This window comes from Azolla caroliniana, unplaced genomic scaffold (genome assembly GCF_043228905.1).
Source record: "Azolla caroliniana isolate FFs.n. ecotype wild unplaced genomic scaffold, voAzoCaro1.0.p SCAF_13, whole genome shotgun sequence".
NCBI lineage: Eukaryota > Viridiplantae > Streptophyta > Polypodiopsida > Salviniales > Salviniaceae > Azolla > Azolla caroliniana.
The window spans coordinates 11,165,687-11,186,268 of record NW_028230448.1 but is presented as its reverse complement, the minus strand read 5'-3'; the positions used below and the strand labels follow the sequence as shown (position 1 = coordinate 11,186,268).

The following is a 20,582-nucleotide window of genomic DNA, read 5'->3' as shown; positions in this document are numbered from 1 at the left end:
CTTAAATCTCGCTTCCCTAATTTTGATTTGTCATTGGAAGAGTGCAATATTTGGGAAATGGGGAGTATTTTATCGGCATAACTATAAGGACCAATTCAATACCCTTTTTTAATTGATTAAGGGTAGGATATTTGGGAAACGCGTTATCCTAAGAATTGGAACAAACCCATAAGGACGTATGACATGTTGGGGTCTGAGAGCCTTTAATGTCGGGCTAAATAAAGGGGACTAGCTACCCCCTTCATTACGATATCTTGGGATCCTATCAAGACTCTATGTTTGGGGTTACATTTTCTTCATTAAATCCATTATTCAACTACTAACGTATAACATAAGATAATAGTTGATGGTATGGGACATCAATGGTATTTTTTGTTCATTTCATGTCCTTCGCTTAGTGGTGGTTGGTTTGGTTAAGAACCATTAATCCATTATTCTCCTTAATCTCTTATTCTTTTGCTCATCATTAGTTCGATTTGTTATATTTTCACATGGTAGATACCAACCTTTTTCTACAAAATAACATATTGCATATTGCTCCAAGGGTTTAGCTTCTATACACATACCTTTTAAGAGGCAAAATCCCCGAGCAACCACACGACCTTCCAAATTCAATAAGGCTACTCCCCTAACAAGAATTGGGGATCATATATAACATCACGAAAGCCCAATCTTCAGTTATTCATTTCATAATGTATACTTTAGTGGGCAAGCCTATGCATCAAATGCTTTTCATCATCCATAGCAACAATGGCACCAACAAAAAAGAAATCATTATTGTTGGTACCACTCCAGTCGAGTAGCAAACATCTCTCTCTCTCTCTCTAACTATGTATCTACCCATGTATGTATGCATGCATGTCTGTATTTATATGTATATATGTATGTATGTGTATGTCTATTTGTTTCTGTCTTTGTATGTATGTATGCATATATGTATGTCTATTAGTTTCTCACACGCTCTCTTTGTATGTATGTACACATATGTATATGTCAGTCAGTCAGTCTCTCACAAACTCTCTCTCAGTCTCTCTCTATGTACATCTCTTTGGGACAACGTGATATTTGGTGCACTTTTATGTCCTAGCACACGTGTGTGAAATTCTTCTTTATAAAGGAATCACACAACTCTTGCATATGATGGATGGACTTAAACACCTTACAAGTTTGGACTCTTATTAGAAGAACACAACACTCTTGACTCTTGAGTATGTATGTACATAAATACATGAGAGAGACAGAGATAGAGACAGGTTTTTTAGTAGCATTTCGTGTGGCAGTATGTAGTTCAAAAACCCATTTCATATATGTACATATGTATGTATGTATGTATGTAATTACTAATATTTGGGAGAGAGAGGGAGGGAGAGAGTTTTTTTTTGTGTTTGTTGAGAGGAGGGGGAAAAGATTGTGATGGAAGAAGAGGATGGCTGGAATTTTAGTGCAGAAGAGCTGGACTCCATGGAGCAGACAGCCAAGAGGCAGATCGCAGAGCGGGGATCCATGGCTTCTTCTTCTTCTTCTTCTTCTTCTTCTTCTTCTTCTTCTGCTTCTTCTCATCATCTCGACTTCTCACCTTCCAAAAGGCGCCTCCTACCAGGTAGCTTTCAATATTCACCCTCTAAAGGAGGTTCTTATGGTAGACCGATTCATGTCAAGATTTTCCAAGATCGACCCGGACGCATTGCCCTTGAAACCCAATACAATCAGGTACAAACTATACTGCTTCATGTATCGTCCTTCTCTCCTTTTACTTTTCCATCTCCATTTGCTTCTCATGTTTGATTATTATTTCCATTTCCCCCCCCCCCCCCCCCCTTAACGAATACATACCTTGATGATTTGTAGCCTGTGATTAATTACCAAAATGGTGGACAAAGTGAATGGAAATGTAATATCTGCTTTTCTAATACCATCGAGCAGAAAGTTGTTTGGCCTTAGGTATGTTTAAATTCCAAGAAATAGATCGAATGTACGCATTTATGATTTGTAGAAACACATACGTTTACCAAAAGTGATAACCTAGACAAAAGATTATTAGCATACAAGCATCCTTGAGGAGGATAGCCCGACTTATGAAACTCTTTTGACTTATGAAACTCCCAAAAAGGTTAGAAACCTGATTTAATATATGATGATATCTTATCAGTGCAAAAAAGGATTTATTTGAGCCAAAGCTGAAACTACAAGTAAGCGAAAACTATGAAAAGAGATATGGGAGTTTGCTGCTAGTTCTAAGAAAGTCCAGATGTAGGATGTGCCTCGTGAGACATACATCAGTGAATTTTTCTCTAATGTCAAAGCTTCGTGCATGTAAATTCTGGACTCACATTATAGCACAGTTATACTCATTTTTGATGTCATAACATGTACATAATAAAGTTCAGAATGCTTTTTCAGTGTCATGTTCACCTACCACTAGGCAAGTGAAGGCGTCAATTCAGATTATGCATTGTCGGATATGGTGAATAGTAGCTTATTATAAAAAACAAAGATACCCCAGAAAATTATGTTTTCTTATTCTACTGAAGTTCACTGTTTTAAATGGGTGTATTTGCATATGAGCTGCAAATTTGTGGGAATAAAGTTTTCAATCATTAAAACATAATGCTTTTATCTTTGAATTTTCTTTTTCCTTTAACATCTTCCCTTGGTTTGTTCAAGCAGACTCTTGTTGCAACTCTGAAGACTATACCAGGCCATGAGTGGGATCAAAATAGAAAGTTAGTGGCTAACTTATGAAAAATTGTCTATTGCTCCCACAAATGCACATTATTTATTGTTTGGGTTTCTTTCTCTTTATTTTTCGCACTACATGTTGTCAACAGTAAAAACGTAAATGAAGATTATTGTATAATAATCCATGCTTAAGAATGGGAAACTAACGTGACTATTCATATTGCCATACATAGTTACTTGTCCAAAAGAGTGGATTTACCTATTTCCTACAAGTTTCATTTTGTTTTTTATCCTACATGCTGTCTGATATGTTTCTGAACTTGTTTTGCAATTCAGGATGTCTATAGCATGTTTCCTGGAAAAACTACCTGATATGTAATTTTAGGACACACATAGAGGTTCGATGACGTTGACATAGCTAGTTTGAGTATAGTTGTTGACACCATCTTGTTGTGCTAGTTTGCATATAACCTATACTATTTTTATCAGAGTAGTTTCTTTCTCTTCCTGATAGGTTATTTAATTACAACTATATGGTTCTAATATATTGTATTATTTTGAATCCATAGGGTCTGGACATATCCGGAAGATAAGATAGAAAGCCTCGTGTTGGCTATAACTTCACTTTCAACAGTTACAGTTAATGTATGAATTTTGACAAATACTAGTCAGTGATGTTTGTTTTTATCAAACTAATTTGATTTTTTCTGTTATCAGGTAGACATTGTGCCACCACTTCATTTATCTAGGCTACAAGGTGAATTGCAACGTATTTTTGAACCAATTTAGAAGAATGGATACATGACTCTTCATGATCGTAAAATCGACATATGTTCAGTATATGCACTATATCTGGTGTTTTAACAGTTTTAGGTTGATTCCATGAAGGATGTCTGCAGGTTCCTTGCAATGTAGCTCTACAGAGCCAGAAGCCAAGGCAATGCATTCATCTCAAGGCAATTCTCCAATTTCTAAAAGTCCCATGGCTAAGCGCCCCTCTACAATTACTGTGCAGCTGTTTTTGATGAATCCTGATCTCATAGCTGCACGGAATCCTTACTATGAGGTATACTCTTTATCAACATTGAGGAAATACTTTGCTGATGTGTGAAGTAACTTTACAGTCAGCACTCTATGTCTAATTTTCAGTGTTGTTAGTAAATGTTTCTAATAATGTCACAGGGATGTGTTTCTAAGAATGTTTCTGCTTGACTTGGGCAGAACATTAAGGAAGCTTGTCAATCAGTCCCAGGAAGAGCTTGGAATACAGGAGAAAGGTCATGGACATTCAAGGCACTATACCTTACATTAGTTTGCTTTGGCATTCTACTTATAGAGGACCTACATAAATGGAAAATTGGAACTCATTATTGATGTAACATTCTTATGTGGCAGAGTGTGGACATTTCCAAAATCCAGTCTTGGAGAGCTGGTGCAAGCACTCAGAAAAGTGCAGAACCCATCTGTCACGGTGAGAAAAGCAAAAAGGCTCTACACAAATCCATAAGGAATCTCATTTAGTTAAATTGATTGCTTATGCAGATAGAGGCAACCCCTCCATTGACACTTTCAGAATATTTGGATAGAACTGGTGAGATAACTTATGGAAATAGTGTTATGTTCTGCAATTTCCTAGATATACTGTTTATGTATTGATCATAGCAGGGATAGAAACTTCCAGATGCTCTCAGACAGATGGAGGGATACGTAAAGTTTGTCTTTGGCCACCACCCGAAAAGCAACCAAATGCTCAATCAGAATCGCAAGATTTGAGCTCTAACACTATCAACTTGTCAGTCAAATTAACTTTACACAATAGTGGAAAAGTTGCTGCTAAATTTGATTATGAACCAGTTAGTATCAAGGAGTCAGATTGCATTGTTATGTATATTTTGCTGTATTGATGTCTTTATTTCCTAATGGAAATGCTTTTGCTATCCATCAGCGACTCATTGCTGTAGTAAAATCTGTACCAGGAGCAGAATGGAATTCCAGAGAGAGGTTATATTACATTGTGTATTGATAGGAATAAATGTACTTTGATGACCTATCTTCAATTCTATTATGTTGGTATGCAGAGTATGGGTGTTTCCTCCATCGTCTTTGTGTGAATTAGATACGAAACTTTCAAACATTAATGGTATGAGTATAAAGGTATGTCTATTTGTAACTTTCATTACCTTGGATTTCAGATTCTGAAGCCAATATATGGTTCTGTAGTAATACAAAACGAAAAGAAGCTTGCTATATCCCATGTGTCTTCATTAAGTGTATTTTGACATAACTGTGTCTTGGTATTCATATCAATGAAAGATATTATTTTTCTTCTGTATTTCAGCTGGAAAATTTGGAGCCAACAGTGAGGCGTGCACTGGAGTTGTCTGCCTCTTTGCCTGACTTAAGAGGTTATGGAGTTGCCTTGTTCTTCTATTTCTAAATTAGGTCTTTGATAATCAATCATACTCTTAGAAAAACAGGGAATATAGGTTCGAGCATAAAAGCTAACTATAAAGATAGATGCTGACTTATTAAAATATTTGATGTCTGTGCTATATTGAGACAGAAAGGTATTGTAAAATACCAGTTGAACTCGAAAAAAGGTTGCTTCCATTCCAGCGAGATGGAGTCCAGTGAGTTTCTTCTCGGAATGTTTATTTCATCTTTACACTTTGCTGTTTAAATTTATTATGATGGATTGCAATTGATTTTTGCTCATGCATGCACAAACTTTGTTCAGGAAAACATTAATGGTAGAGTGTCATCAATGAAAGTGCACTTTACCTCATCATATGCATTGATCTGAGAACAACATCTAGAAAAGTCAAATCCACACCGTTTTGCTTCTCCTTCCTGATATCTAACTATAATTAGTGGTTACATGTCATGAACAGGTTTGCCCTCCAGCATGGAGGAAGATTACTGATTGCAGATGAAATGGGTTTGGGGAAAACTTTGCAGGCTATTGCATTTACGGCATGTTTTCCTGATGAATGGCCAGTATTAATAATTAGTCCTTCATCTTTGAGATTGCATTGGGCTACAGTAAGTAACTGGGGTATTTTGGGCTTCTGTCCCATCAAGTTTTGCAGTTAATGATCCAGTATTGTTTCTAAATCTAAGCTGACAGAATTGTAATTTTTCTTGACTGTGTTGTAGATGCTTACACATTGGTTAGATATACCACCAGGTGAAGTCCTGGTATGCTCGACAATCTTCATCTCATGTTTTATATTCATTGTGGGACAAGGTTTTTTGACCTCTTGCCATGTAATGCACAGGTTGTGATGTCACAATATTGTGGATCTAACCGTGAAGGTTTCAATATACTCCAGACATCTGGACGTAAGTCTGTGAGGTTAGATGGATTATTTAACATCATCTCTTATGATCTTGTTACAAAACTGCAAGAAGATATAACCCAGGCCAACTTTAAGGTACAGAAAGAAATATATCTCAGTGGCTGTCAAAGGTATTGGTGCTTTTATCCTAGAAACATCACTTTCTTGCAGATAGTTATTGCAGATGAGGCTCATTACCTAAAGAATGCTCAAGCCAAGAGAACTACAGCATGTGTCCCACTGGTGCAGGTCTATTATGGTTCTTTTATTATTGATTTCTTCGAAGTACATGGCTATACCTTTCCCACTTTGGTCTCTTGTTCCAATTTGTCTTGTCAATTTTTTTGCAGAAATCAAAGTATGCCCTCCTTTTGACTGGTACACCTGCATTATCTCGCCCCATTGAGCTGTATAAACAGGTTTATCTTTTTGGAACTAAATTCATTGAAAGACAGTGCTTTTTTGTGCATGGTAATTCTGAACACTAACCGACTAAGAACTTTATTTGCAGTTAGAGGCTTTGCAACCTGCTGCTTACAAGAATGTGCATGAATATGGAAAACGATACTGCATGGGGGTATGTGCTTTTGATATATTATTTTAGCTTGGAATATGCCGAATCCTCTTTTCTATGCATATTCCGTATTCATGGTTTCTTTGGTAGCCATATAAATTTTCCAGTAGATTATATCTTTTGTGTCTGTATTAAGGGACTCACAGATTGACTAATTCACCAGGAAGATTCTAATTAAATTAGATGCCAGGTCCAGTTCATGGATTGAGCCTCCACAAGAATTAGTGGCAAAGATGGCCTTATGTTGAAATTATCATCTTATGTTGTTGAGGATGAATCTATACTACACACTGGATATATAAATACTACTAGTCAAGTATGCAATATGGATATATAAATATCCATCTTTACTATGGATTGAGATGCTCTGTTGGACAGATTAACACCTCGTCACATCTATTAGCTGTAGGTAGAAACAGCTGGCACAATGGTGTAGATCCCCGGGAGAAGATAAGTCAAATATGCAATATAGAGATAGTCAGAGGACTACCGCATTTGCTTTTACACAGGTTCAAGACCACCACTTTCAAAATAGGAATTTATAGAATAATGACATCGCATTGTACGTCGACTAGGACTGCCATATGTACCTAAAACATGATGCCAGATGATGTATATGAAGAAGAGTCAATGCATGAGATTTTGTTTGCAGATACCTAACATTAGTTTTGGGTCCACCACTTAGGAATATACAGATAATTTGACATCATGTTTTCGGTCGACTAGGACTGACATATGAATCCAAAACACAATGCCAGATGATGTATATAAAGGGGAGACGAAGCATGAGATTATGTTTGCAGATAGTTTGCATCACCCCGCCCTTCCATGGGATTATATTTGTCTAGGAATAAGAATGTGGAAGCATTTTTCTGGTATTAGTGTGGTAGATTCTAGAAATCTTGTCCCTCCTGTACGTCTATATGTGATCCATTGTACAAAACAATCAAGGCTGACCTTCTGAAATTAAATTCATGTTACAACTGGAAGAGTTTCTGTCTCCTTCAAAATCCCCCTCATCCACTTATTGACAATCTGGACCTGGTTCACAATCTCCCTTGATTAGTGGACAGGATTGGAGATCCATGCCTTCAAAATTTTCCTTTTTGCACTATACTCGTGATTGTGAAGAAGATCTCTGTAAGAAGAAAGGCATTGCTTTTGAATCAGGTGAACTTCTTCCTAGACTATGAACTTATAGCCATCAAAACTTATACTTTCATATATGGCAGATAGTAGGGCCAATGGTTTAGGGGTGATTGTACTTCTCACCTCCTTGGATGTTTGTCGATGTTGTTGCCTAAATTGCCAGCAGCAAGTTCTCCTCAATCACAGCTTCATTTGCACACTCCAACACTTGACAGTGATTGTTGGTTCACACAGTGCTCTCCCCATGTGGGAGGTCACAATGCAGAGGTCAGAAGGACACTTAATGAAATGGTTCTGAAAGAACAGGGTTGTTGAGGGTGACATGGTTGAAAGGGAATAATGGCAAAACATAATCCGTGGCATCAACGTGGCTTTGTTCAACATGTTGTCAATGTGAAAGCTACAACAAGCATGGTCTAGACAGCAAGAGGCAAGGAAAGCCTATGGGAAAATATAATGTAGAAACCCAGACTAGGCACATGGGAGAGGAGTAGCAAAATATGTATAGTTCATCAAACATAGAGAATCAATCATAAGATAGCTTGAGATGAAGTGCTAATCTCAGACTCCCATGAAACTATGGACCTTTTCTCTGTCCACTAGGATTAATTCTACACTCCTCATTTTCTGATTAGCATCTTGATTTTCTCTCCTCTATAGCTGCATTGTTTCTCCATCCCCTTCTTTCTAGCCTTTCACGGGGCAGTCCAATAGCGACAGAAAGAACCCGTCAGGAAAAAGATACAAAGGATATTTGGCAGCAGCGAAACATAAAAGAGGAGAGCACATGCTCTGGAAAGAGAACATTAAATTAATATTTTTTGGGGAAAAAAGCTTTATAAGTAAAGAATGAGTTTTTTTTATCTCCTTAATGCATTTTGATTATAAACCTAGCCCTTGGCTGATTATTTTATATAGTAGTCGAGACGAGGGAGCTGAGAGCAATTAAGGTCGATTGGATAAGATAGATACAAATATTACTGGCCCTGGGAGGCGCCAAATATGACCCATAGGATTCAAAAAGCAATAAGCCAGCACATCCAATATATAAAAATAATGCATGAGGAATGTTGTGGTCAGCCGGGAAAATAATCATGGCATTGTGCTCATCACACCCAATACTTGGAGCATACTGTCAGAGAAATAAAGCTAAATATCTCCCTTTTTCTAGATGAGGCTAGATTTTTGTTATCTTGTTTGTATGCTCTAGTTTCCCAATTCAAAAGTGTTATAGAATGATCTTTTGCTTGGAGAGTCACACAACTTAAGGAACAGCCAGGAAAATTGTCTGGAATTAATAGGCATATGTTGGAGTATAAAATATTCTTCTACCTCGTGTATAATCTTTTCTTTATATCCAAACCTGTCCATCTTCCTGTTTCTGTGAGAGCTTATGCCGAAAGTCATATGCCTGGATCTTAGCTGCCGTGCATGTGCCAAAATATCAGGGATTTGTTTGCTCACTCATATTCATGTGCCCAAGTCAACAATATCAGCTTATTCAATCCTTTTGAAATTTCCATTTCTTAAACCAATCTCAAAGATGCCCAAGTCAACAATAGCAGCTTCTTTCTAATGTTTTTTTGCATCTTATGGCTTAGAGATAGTTTTAAGCACTTACTTATGGCAGAATGATTTTCACAGGGCCATTTTGGTGTATATCAAGGTGCTAGTAACTGTGAAGAGCTGCATGCACTGATGAAGTCGACTATCATGATCAGAAGATTGAAAAAGGATGTACTTTCTGAGCTTCCTCTGAAGAGACGACAGCAAGTATTACTTCATCTGTCAATCTGTTTGAAGGTTGCTAAATTTCATGTTGCAAGTTCTTTTATAATGTGTCTCTATTTTCTTTCTACAGATATTTCTTTCATTGGATGAGAAAGGATTGAAACAAATGCGTGCACTTTTTTATGAGGTAGATTCCCTGATACCTTATGTTCCTTCTTTTGATTTTACCTCCACGATATCCTGGTTTCTTATATTTTTACAATGGTGTATTCTGAAAGTCCATTTGAGCATTATGAATACCTTTCTGGTTTGTTAAACATTTGATATATAGCACAGTGTCTATTTTCTTCAGGATTAACCTCCACTAAGTGCCACATTTTTCATGTCATATATTATAGTGTTACTACACAATCATCTTCTTTGCTCCAGTCAGTGCTTATTTTCTTTGTTGTTTGTTCAACATTCGCTAAAGTATGCTTGTGGGTTGAAAGTAGTAAGTGCCACATTTTTCATCTCATACATTATGTTGTTACTGCACAAAATTCTTTGCTCTTCCAATTATCCATAATGCTCTCGCATATTGTTTTTCTGCCTAGGTTGTCTTAATACCAATTTCATTTATTTATTATTAAACTTGTTTTTAGACAATTTCTGCTAATTGTTTGAAAGTATAACATCTGCAGTTGGAAAGTCTTAAGAGAGAGATCAAATGCAGCACATCTCAAGAGGATGCTGATAAGATGAGATATTTGGAGAGGCAACTCATAAGCAAGGTAATGTGCCGGGTTTATTAAATTATCATGTGTTGTCTACTATGAATGTTGGCTCAAAAGGTGTTATTCTTGTATCTTAAAAAGATATACACAGAATCAGCTGAAGTAAAATTGCCAGCTGTTGAAGATTATTTATCCACTATAATAGAGGTACTTAATATGTTACAATTTTCAGAAGTTTCTATTCTTGCGTCTAATTTTGTAGTCAAACGAAGTTATGCCAGTTCTTTTTGCTTGATTCAGGCAGACTGCAAGTTCCTCATCTTTGCACATCATAAAATTCTTCTGGATGGGATTGAAAAGTTTCTTGCTGTAAGCTATTGTAACAATATCTTTGTAAATAGCAGCAAAAATTTTCTCAGTGTTGCTTTAGCTGATGCAATGTCTCTGAGAAATATGCAGAAGAAAAAGCTGCAGTATATAAGAATTGATGGAAGAACAGAAGCTGTGACACGTCAAAGATTAGTGAACACCTTTCAGGAGACGGATAATGTGAAGGCAGCTGTGGTGAGTTTTCTAAGCTTTGGTATGGATCTGTGATATTGTGTTGCAAGCTTTGGAAAGAGGGTTTATTTTTTTGCGTAGCTTGGCATTCGAGCTGCTGGGGTAGGATTGAATCTGACTGCTGCAAGTATGGTAATATTTGCTGAGATGTCATGGACTCCTGGAGATCTTGTACAAGCAGAAGATCGTGCTCATCGTATAGGCCAGGTAATGCGGGCACTCTATTTCTCTCTTAGCTTGGAATTTGTTGAGAGAAATTGGCCCTTAATTAGGTTGTAAGCGTTATATTTTATTCTCTCATTAATGTCCTCTAGTTTTCTTAACAGGTGACGTCTGTTAATGTGTACTATTTACATGCTCATGATACAGTGGATGATCTCATTTGGTAATTAACTATTTTAAAACAGAAAGATTTCTAAAATCATCACTATCACTGAGCTTGGGTTTTAAACTTTAACTTATGCTCGCAGGGAGAGTGTGCAGCACAAGCTTGAGAACATAGGCCAGGTCTTAGATGGAAAAGAGGATACTCTACATATTGCTGCGACAGAGCGCTATAAATGCTTGCCTTCAGGACAATCCACCTTAAAAGAATTTCTACTACCATGTAGTAGTAATTTACAAAACAACTCTGATAAAGTGGATACACAAGAAGAGTGTCGGAAGAAAAGGAAGGTTAGCAGTTTCGGAGAACACATTCAGGAAGGAGTTCTAGATCAATAGCAGTTGAATACCATTTGAAGGTAAAATAACCAAGGAGTGTGTAAGGGGGTTGGACTGTGTCCTCGTAACTCCTCAGGTATAAATGATGTACCCTATGTGACCCTTCTTCTCTGAACATTTTGTATCCTTAGTATATTTCTTGAAATTTCATTATTCAGAGTCCACACTTGTTTTAAAGGTGATGATGGAATTGAAGTGATGCACTGGATTATATCTGTAGTTCGTGCAATGATTCATACAGAAATATTGCATCCGTCCTGAGTTTCAAGGTTGAATATGTTGTGTACATCAAATATTATACCGTATGTTGTGATTTCTGTGTGATTGCCGATTCAAAAATCTATTTTCTTTCTGGGGACATGGGGTTAACCTTTTACAGTTTAATCTCTATATTTGCCATGTTATAAACAGTGTTGGGCAATTCTCGTAGTGTTATGTATTTGTGATGTTTCTTAATGGATAGAAGACACTGATTAGAGTACATATACATAGAAATGATAAATAGAATAAAATCAATGGCTACAAATCAGATTAGCATTTGGGGCTTGATGCAAATGAGATGAGATGTGCAAGATGCATATGTAGCTCTTCATTAATAGGGAGTATTGTCCAAGAAGGCAAGCACCAGATGTAGGCATCATGTCTATCTTGTCCTTTACAATGTGGGTTGCCAAATTGATTGAGCTTCAAATAAAGTGCAATGTGCAAATTGAGACTGGGTAAACTTCGTAACTAATTCATATAAAAATATAATGAAGTATCGGACATTCAATAAGAGGTACAACTTTTCTTGATATCATATAACGGACCATATCACACTTTACAATGTGAGTGAAAATGAGGTTGAGGAAGGAAATGGAAACACAATTGGAATTGACTGGGTTTGTATGGAATATTTTGACACATCAATAACACCAGAAAGTGTGGAGTGGAGATATCCAATAGATGAGCGCAACATACATGTTAAAATGCAACTACATCTTGTTATGACCTCCCTTGGAGGTTGAATGGTAATGGTATGATTACAAGCAATCTTTTGGAGATTGAGCAATAGTGGCATTGTTGTGGTAGAAAATGTGGTTGTGAGTTCCACAATAAATGCAATACACTTTCATTGATGTGGGGTGGCATCCCTTGGGTTGTCTACATGGTCTTGTTGACTATCTTGTCAGTACTTGCAATATTATCCTTCTCTCCAAACATGTGATCCATCGTCGATGACATAATTCTTGCAAAATCTTCATCCATCTTCCTCATTCACTCCTTCATGTTGGGTTCACCAAAGATGCCACAAAAATGTGCACCTAGCAAGTAGGATGCCATGTAAATGTACATCTAGCAAGACCCCTTCTCGATCTGTGTGGGTGAACCTTGTTTTGTGTCTATGTTCGTAAAAGTACAAGTGTCCAAATGTGTGTGCAAATATTTGAATCATTGAGTGCACATATGACCAAAGTGAGTATGAACAAGATAGCGTGTGCCCAAAAGGTGCAAAAGTGCATAAGAATTTTGCAATAGTTTTTATGCGATAATGTACAAGGAAGGTTTGTACATATGGGATTGTTTGTGTATTTGTATGTATGTGCATGCATGTGTGCGATGTGTCTATTTGCACCCAAATCATAAAGAGGCTTGGTGAGGGAATCCACAACCACACATGGTGCATGGCGCTTAATTGAGGGCGCATGCAATTTGCATCGTCCGAACTTTATCTAGAAAAAGGTTGCCAAATCAGTCAGCATCTGTCACCAAGCGTCCCACCATTCAAATATTAGTTGCTCATCTCAAGATGAGTTGACCGACTTCACACTCTACAATCACTCAACTCACGGGTAGTCGTTCAACTTCACCATTTGTAGTTGCCCGACGTCATACTCTACACTCACCCGACTCACAGGTAGTCACTCAGGCAGTCGCCCGACTCATAATGGGAGCTTGACTAATTGTGGTTGCCTAACTTATAATTTTTGTGCAATAAAACCTTGATGCCCGTCAATTTTCACATTTTTGAAACAGACGACTAGGGTTTTAGGAGGGGAGAAACCATCGCCAATTGCACCTGCATTTCATCGTCACCTGCTTACTTGCTAGGTATGTATGTTATTGGTTTGTACTTTGTTTTCTACTTGAAATAGTTTTTTGAAAGTGTTTAGTTTTTGGCAAATGGATGGTTAAATTGTAAAATGGTCTTGAAAATGGTACTAGTGTTCACATTCTTGTTGGATGCATGAAAATGTTTATGAATGTCTTGAAAAATGGTTTTGTTTTCTTATTGGATGATTTTTGAAAAGTTGCATGTGTCATTTACCAATTTTTGTTTGAATGATTTGCGAAAACTTGCACGTTTCTAAATCTAGTATTAGGGTTTAGAGTACTATGGTTAGAAGATCATAATTATTTGTTACAAAGAGATTGCTTGTATAGATGGTCGTCAGGTCCAAAGAGTTGAAATGTTTGATGTTGAGTGGGGTGATGCATATCATAGTGAAGGAAGGTATGTCACGATCATTTTTGAACAATGTATACCATGGTACAATAGCGATGCATGTGTGCTTAACTTGGTTTAGGTTGCATCAACTAGACTGAGAAGGGCCAAAATCCAAGTCAAACGGAATGAGGTGGACCCGACCGCATGTGAGGACATTACATCAGAATGGAAGAGGGTACACCTAATGTTGGAACTGTCAACTTTGGATTTCGTAAAACCAGTAGATCATGGGACATGACAACCAACAAACAGTTTGCCAGGTATTTAAATTGTGTTTTCGAAATTGCACGTCGAAGACTTGATCAAACTTGCATTCTGTTTTGGAAACAAGTTCCAGCTTGCATGTTGAAGACTTGATCTGGTGGTTTTCATGGATGAGTCGGATTTGAGGACGAAATGCCAGGCAGGGGAAAGGACATACACATGGATGATAAGCCCATTAACCATGTGGATGGAGTACATGTTGCCCCAAGAGGTCTCCAAAAGGTTCCACATTGTCGATCCACTTTAAGCGCATCTTTAGAAGCAAAGCTCCAAGGTGGAGGACATCCTTGGTCGTGTGCCTGAGCAAGATTATGTTTTCATAGCACCACATTGCACTCGGTTCATTGGGTGCTTTGAACGAAGATGCAGAATAGTTCAACCGGTGTGGATGCTTAGAAGGCGACCAACCAGTCTTCTACAATCCATTTAATAATGAGGTGATTGGCACCTTGAAGAATATTTTGAAACTTGATCCTGAAATGTTGGTGAATATGTTCAAAATGTATGGTGAATATGGAGATCAAAATATGGTTGAATATGGAGATCCTTATTCCCAAAATGTGGTTGAATATGTTGGACCTAAAACCCAAAATGTTGGTGAATATGCTGGACCTTAAACCCAAAATGTTGGTGAAGGGAGTCACCCGACTCATTTTATCAAGAGCCCTATAACAGCCAGTCACTCGACTCATTTTATTATCAAGCATTCACTTACTCATTGATCATGCACCCTCACCCTATTCATTAATCATTGAGAAATCGCCCGACTGATATCTACCAACCACCTGTAATGATCGTTTTCCAATGATCAAATTAACGATCAATAGATGAACAATATGGTTTTCCGATAGAACAATCAATTAAGTCATAGAAATATCACTTGTTATTACTTACTAACATTTTAATCACACTCATTTTCCACTTGTTATCACTCAAACCTAATCATTTTGATCACAAAATAATCACATCTGGCTTGCTGATTGCGATCATGATCAACGATGAAGCTAATTTCATCTTTGCAATGTCAGAAGACGATTTAGATCATGCATCCTGATATTCCACAACATCTAAATAAGACAATGAATCCACTACATTCGAATATGAGGACGAGGCGGTGGATACCTTAATGTATTGTTCCCCTAGGTATTTTGCATTCACAAGAGGTATGTGTATGATTTGATGGTTCAAAATTTATCGAGACAAGTTAAGGACACAATTGAAACATTGGGTGATGTCACAAGCAGTGTACCTCTCAATCTTAATGCATGGACGTGCATGAAGAGTCGACTCATGCTAGGTAATGAGAGTGCAATCTACTTTAAGGAGTTAAAGAATAGCGTGCGGAAGCAATAGAAAACCGAACACAGAAAACACTGGTTTAATGAAGAGCTTAGAGTATACACAGTACGCGAGAGAGACAGAGAGAGAGCACACAGAAAAAACTCAATTCAAAATAATACTCAATCTATACATTGTATATGTTCAGTGAACACTTTTATACAAGTCCATACGGAGTGACAGAAGTACGGTGTACTTCAATGCTCACACGAGCGTCTGAAACTAACTATGAGACATTAACTACCTATTAGTCTAGGCTGCTACTAGGCTTCCGATTACTGATGAATCTGGCTAACCGGCTCCCCAGCTCACCGACTCACTTGCTCACTAGCTCACCAGCTCACCAATCCGGCTCAGGCTTATTCAGCTGATCTGGATCCGGTTGAGCTTGCCACTCAACACTCCCCCTCAAGCTCAACTTGAGGTCGGATCGTAGTGTCAGTCTCCATGGCAGCCGATCCTTCCACCCGGCTCCTTCTGGCATCATTCCGCCTCGCTCGCGCTCCTCATCCGGTCTGGTCTCGTTTGCCGCGACCCTTCTGATTCTGCGCACCTCGACCTCCTTGGTCGGCTTGTCTGCTCAACAGGCCCAATTCAGCTCCCTCACTACTGTGACTTCGGTGCTTGTCGTCTCGCCGCTTCCTTCGTGTTGGCGTCGACTTCTGCTGCCTTCTCGTCCGCTTGGCCTTCAGTTGATCTGGTTCTTTCGAACCCGTCTGTTGAACCGAATCGGCGGTCTCCGAATCGTTCCAGCTCTTGTCCAGATCGGTCGCTCCCGATTCGTCTTTTGGTTCCAGGCCCTTCACCACATATAACCATGTCTGGGTCTTGGTCTTCTTCTTCCGGTCGGCTCTATCCTTCTTGACTATGTCGCCGCTGCCGCTTGTTCCGACTTGTTCGGATGTGTCAACTTCCTTTGTCGACTCGGCTCCTTTCTTCTTCTTGTCTCCCCCTTTTTCGGTTCTTCCCTTACCGGCGCAATCGACAGTGTCTTTGCCTTTGCCCATTCCGGTGTCTTTGCCCGTTCTCCCCCTCAAGTGTGGCACGTCGAGATGCTGAACACCAAGCATTTAGGTGAAGTGCTGCAACTTGTCCGATCCGAGCGGTTTGGTGAAGATATTCGCAACTTGCCGATCCATATGAACATACCAAAGTTCGACTTCATCGCTCAGGACACGCTCATGCACGAAGTGGTAGTGCATTCTATGTGCTTTGTGCGAGCATGGAATACGGGGTTCTTGGCGAGCTGCATGCTGCTTATGTTGTCGCAGTAGATCAGGATCAGGGTCGGTACCTCGATCCGCAGGTCTTGCAGCAGCCGCCGAAGCCAAATGGCTTCACAGGTGGCAACAGTAGCACCCCGGTATTCAGCCTCAGTGCTCGACAGAGCCACTATTGGTTGCTCCACGTAACAGCCGGGCTACTAAGGGAAAACATATAGCCAGAGGTGGATCGGCGATCCGATGCATCGCCGGCCCAGTCGGCATCGGTGTAGCCGACCCACTCTTTGGTTATACCATGCCGGTATAATAGGTCCCGTTCCTTCGTGCCGCTCACATACTGCAGTATCCGGTGTGCGCATTGAAGGTGCTCGACGGTCGGCTTTTGCATGAACTGGCTAATCACTCTGACCGGGTAATTGAGGTCGGGTCGAGTGATCGTAAAGTATATCAGGCTTCCGATGATTTGTCGGAACCGTTTTGCATCGCAGGTCAGTCCGGAGTCGGGACGGAGCTTCTGGTTCCGATCCAGGGGTGTGGAGATCGGTCGGCATTCTGTCACGCCGAACTTGTACAACATACTCAACACATAGTGTCCTTGCGAGAGCAATATGCCGTCGGGGTTTCGGATCACCTTGATCCCAAGGAAATAGTGAAGGTCCCCCAGGTCCTTCATCTCAAATGCGTCCGACAGTTGGGACTTGACTCGCCTGATTTCATCGAGTCCGGGTCCGGTGATGACTAGATCATCAACATAAAGCAAAATGCAAACCGGACCGTCCGGACCTTGCCGGATGAACAACGAAGAGTCAGACTTGGAGGCCACAAACCCCATCTTATGCAACCGATGCATGATCTTCGCATTCCAAGCTCAGGGGGCTTGCTTCAGGCCATAGAGTGACTTCTTTAGCCGGCATACCGCCAACTTGTTCATCTCCGTCTAGAAACCGGGAGGTTGGGTCATAAAGACCTCTTCTTCAAGATCGCCTTGAAGAAATGCATTCTTCATATCCATCTAGTGAAGATGCCACCCCCTTGCCGCAACAACCGCCAAGATCACACGAACTGTCGTCATCTTCGCTATCGGAGCGAAGGTCTCGTCGTGTCAATTTCGTGGGTTTGCGCGTATCCCTTCACCACTAACTGGGCCTTGTACCGGTTAACCGAACCGTCGGCATTGTACTTTACCTTGTACACTCACTTACATCTGATCGGTTTACAGTGTCGGGGAGGGTCAACTAGGTCCCATGTTTCGTTGCCATCAAGTGCCTGCATTTCTTCCTCCATAGTGGCACACCAATTTGCGTCCTTTGCCGCTTCTGCGTAGCTCTTCGGCTATGCACTTCCACCACCTTGGTCATATACGTATAGTGATGCGCCATGTACTCATTGTACCCGTATTGCTTCACGGGGTTCTTCTGGCGGGAAGACTGGTGTAACTTATTGTTACCCGGTTTGAGGCCCTTCTTGGTCGGTTCGGACTTCATTCTCGAAGATCCACCTTCATCCTTTCTGGAGTCGGATTCGCTCTGATTTGACTCAATGTTGCTGGTTTCGTATTCCAACATCTTCTTCTTCCCCTTCTATTTGTGCATGAACCGTCTCCTCGGTTCCTTGCGCGGGGAGAGCATGACAGAGTTCCTCGCTGGTTCCTCATCTGATTGGTCATCCCGAGACAACCGATCATTCGGTCCACTTAACCGAAATGAGATCAGACTCTCTTCTAGAGTGCCGAGGTCTTAATCTTCTATCTGGACTGGTTTAGGCTCACTAGCCTCATCCTCACCATGCTGCCATCTCATCAAACTCAACATGTCGGCTAACTCGGTCCTGCTTCGTCCAGGGGTTATAACATTTATACCCCTTTTGCTTATGTGAGTAACCAACTAGGATGCATTTCTCCGACTTTGCATCCAACTTCCTCCGCTTCTCATCTGGGACATGCACATATGCAATGCTACCGAATATCCAAAGGTGTCGCAAATTCGGCTTGCGCCTGAAATATAGCTCATGCGAGGACACCTTGTCACCGATCCGGTTTTGGATATAGACGGCCGTCTGAATTGCCTCCGCCTAGTAGAAATGGGCCATGCTCTTCTCCTCCAGCATTGCCCTTGCCGCGTCGACAATCAACTGGTTCTTCCTTCCGGCCACACCGTTTTGTTCTGGTGTGCATCTGCAGCTGAACTCTCGCCGAATTCCTTTTTGCTGCAGATAACTGTTGAATTGGCTTGAAAAATATTCTTTTTTGCCATCCAATCGCAGACACTTGATCTTCCTCTCCGTTTCTCGTTCAACCAGGCTTTGTAGGTTCCAGAAACACTCGAAGACTTTGCTCTTCCGCTCAATGAGGTAGATCCACGTGTGCCGGCTGTAGTTGTCGATGAAGGAGACGAAATACCGACTCCCGCCAAGACTCACGTTCTGTGCCGGTTCCCATACATCCGAATGAATAAGGTCGAGCTTGTTACGGCTATGGTTTCGTTTGGTGGGGAATGGAAGCCGGTGTTGCTTCCCGAGTTGGTAGGCTTCACATACATGGGCCTTTCGGCCACTAAACTTTGGCAAACCGAAAACAACTTGTTTCGTTTGCAAGTCTTGAAGTGGCCGATCCGCTTGTGCTAGAGATCAATATCCGATTCAATCTTCTGTCCTTTGGCGAACAAAGCGATGCCGACGTCATTGGTGTTGAGGATGAACATCCTCCCTTCTCTGCACCCTTACGCAATAATCTGGCCCTCTTCCTCGATGAAGCATCCAAGGTGCGTAAACCGCACCTGCATCCCCTGGTCAACAATCTGACCGACTGACAGCAGGTTCTTCGTGATAGTCGGAATGTGTAATACGTTCATCAACTTCGCCCTTTGTCCTACGTGGCTCAAAGGGATTTCTCCGACATGCATGATTGGGTGAGGAGTGTCATCTCTGGTTTCGACGACTCACGATTGTTCCAGTTTCTCCAAGAAGGAGAACCACTCTTTGTGGCTCGTCATGTGATTTGGAAGTAGTCTTCTTCATTGAGTTAGCCTCGTGTTTCATCACCAAGGCTGGCCCTTTATCGGCTTTTCCAGTTTTGGATCCTCCCGATTCTTCTACGTAGTGCGAGTATTGCCGATTCTCTCTGCCGGCCTTGCTGGATCCGGATTTGTCCGAATCGGCGCGCTTCTTCCAACACTCACTTTCTTTGTGGCCCTTTTTACCACAGTACCAACATTCCATGTCGGCCTTTGTTTGCCGACTTCAGGCGCCGCCTTGACTCCTCCTAGTTGTGGAGCATCGGGAACTGTTGTCGGCACGTTCTCTGTGCCTCGGTCCTGCTCTTGCCGGCCACTACCATTGCGAGCCGACCCGCCTCGTCCACCACGCCCACGGGGCCGATCTGCCTCCATGTACAACATCCGGTTGTCGGTGGGTGCACTTGTTGACACACCGGCATGGTTCTCCTCCACAAGAAGCATCGACTGTAAGTCGAAAAATGACGGCGTATTCTCCCTCATACAGACTGTCGTTCGGAAAGCTCCGAACTTAGACGTTAACCCGCCAAGAAAAACCTGTACCATCTTGTCCTCCTCGACGTTCACGTTGACAGAGGCGAGTGAGTCGCAGATTTCTTTAATCTTGGTGGTGTAGTCAGCCACCGACATATCTCGTTGTCGTACACTGCTCAACTCTTGCCTAAGTTGAAGCTTCTTGGCTGTAGTGCTTGCAGCGAAGAACTTTTTCAGATTTCCCCAAGCTTCTTTGGGCGTCTTGGAATCTCGGATATGGCTCAGCAGCTGGTCTCCGACACTGGACGCAAAG

The 20,582-nt window shown here is 40.7% G+C and overlaps 1 protein-coding gene across 2 annotated transcripts; it reads left to right on the top strand.

Annotated features, from left to right (window-relative positions):
• Window positions 1-1,403: 1,403 nt before the first annotated feature.
• CHR18 (chromatin remodeling factor18) lies at window positions 1,404-11,662 on the top strand. Of its 2 annotated transcripts, XM_087329419.1 has the most exons (28): window positions 1,404-1,710; window positions 2,668-2,723; window positions 3,249-3,324; window positions 3,397-3,436; window positions 3,579-3,745; window positions 3,901-3,956; window positions 4,075-4,150; window positions 4,222-4,270; window positions 4,345-4,532; window positions 4,625-4,680; window positions 4,758-4,833; window positions 5,018-5,084; window positions 5,243-5,309; window positions 5,571-5,721; window positions 5,836-5,877; window positions 5,958-6,113; window positions 6,189-6,266; window positions 6,368-6,436; window positions 6,529-6,594; window positions 9,385-9,513; window positions 9,602-9,658; window positions 10,155-10,244; window positions 10,329-10,394; window positions 10,488-10,556; window positions 10,647-10,751; window positions 10,830-10,955; window positions 11,075-11,133; window positions 11,219-11,662. In XM_087329419.1, exons 1-28 carry the CDS (start codon window positions 1,414-1,416, stop codon window positions 11,469-11,471), a joined length of 2,787 nt encoding a protein of 928 aa, XP_087185545.1. In that variant the 5' UTR covers window positions 1,404-1,413; the 3' UTR covers window positions 11,472-11,662. The 2 variants fall into 2 exon arrangements, with proteins under 2 accessions (XP_087185545.1, XP_087185546.1); XM_087329420.1 differs by lacking the exons at window positions 1,404-1,710; window positions 2,668-2,723 and having other exon boundaries at window positions 3,568-3,745.
• The last annotated feature ends 8,920 nt before the right edge of the window (window positions 11,663-20,582 follow it).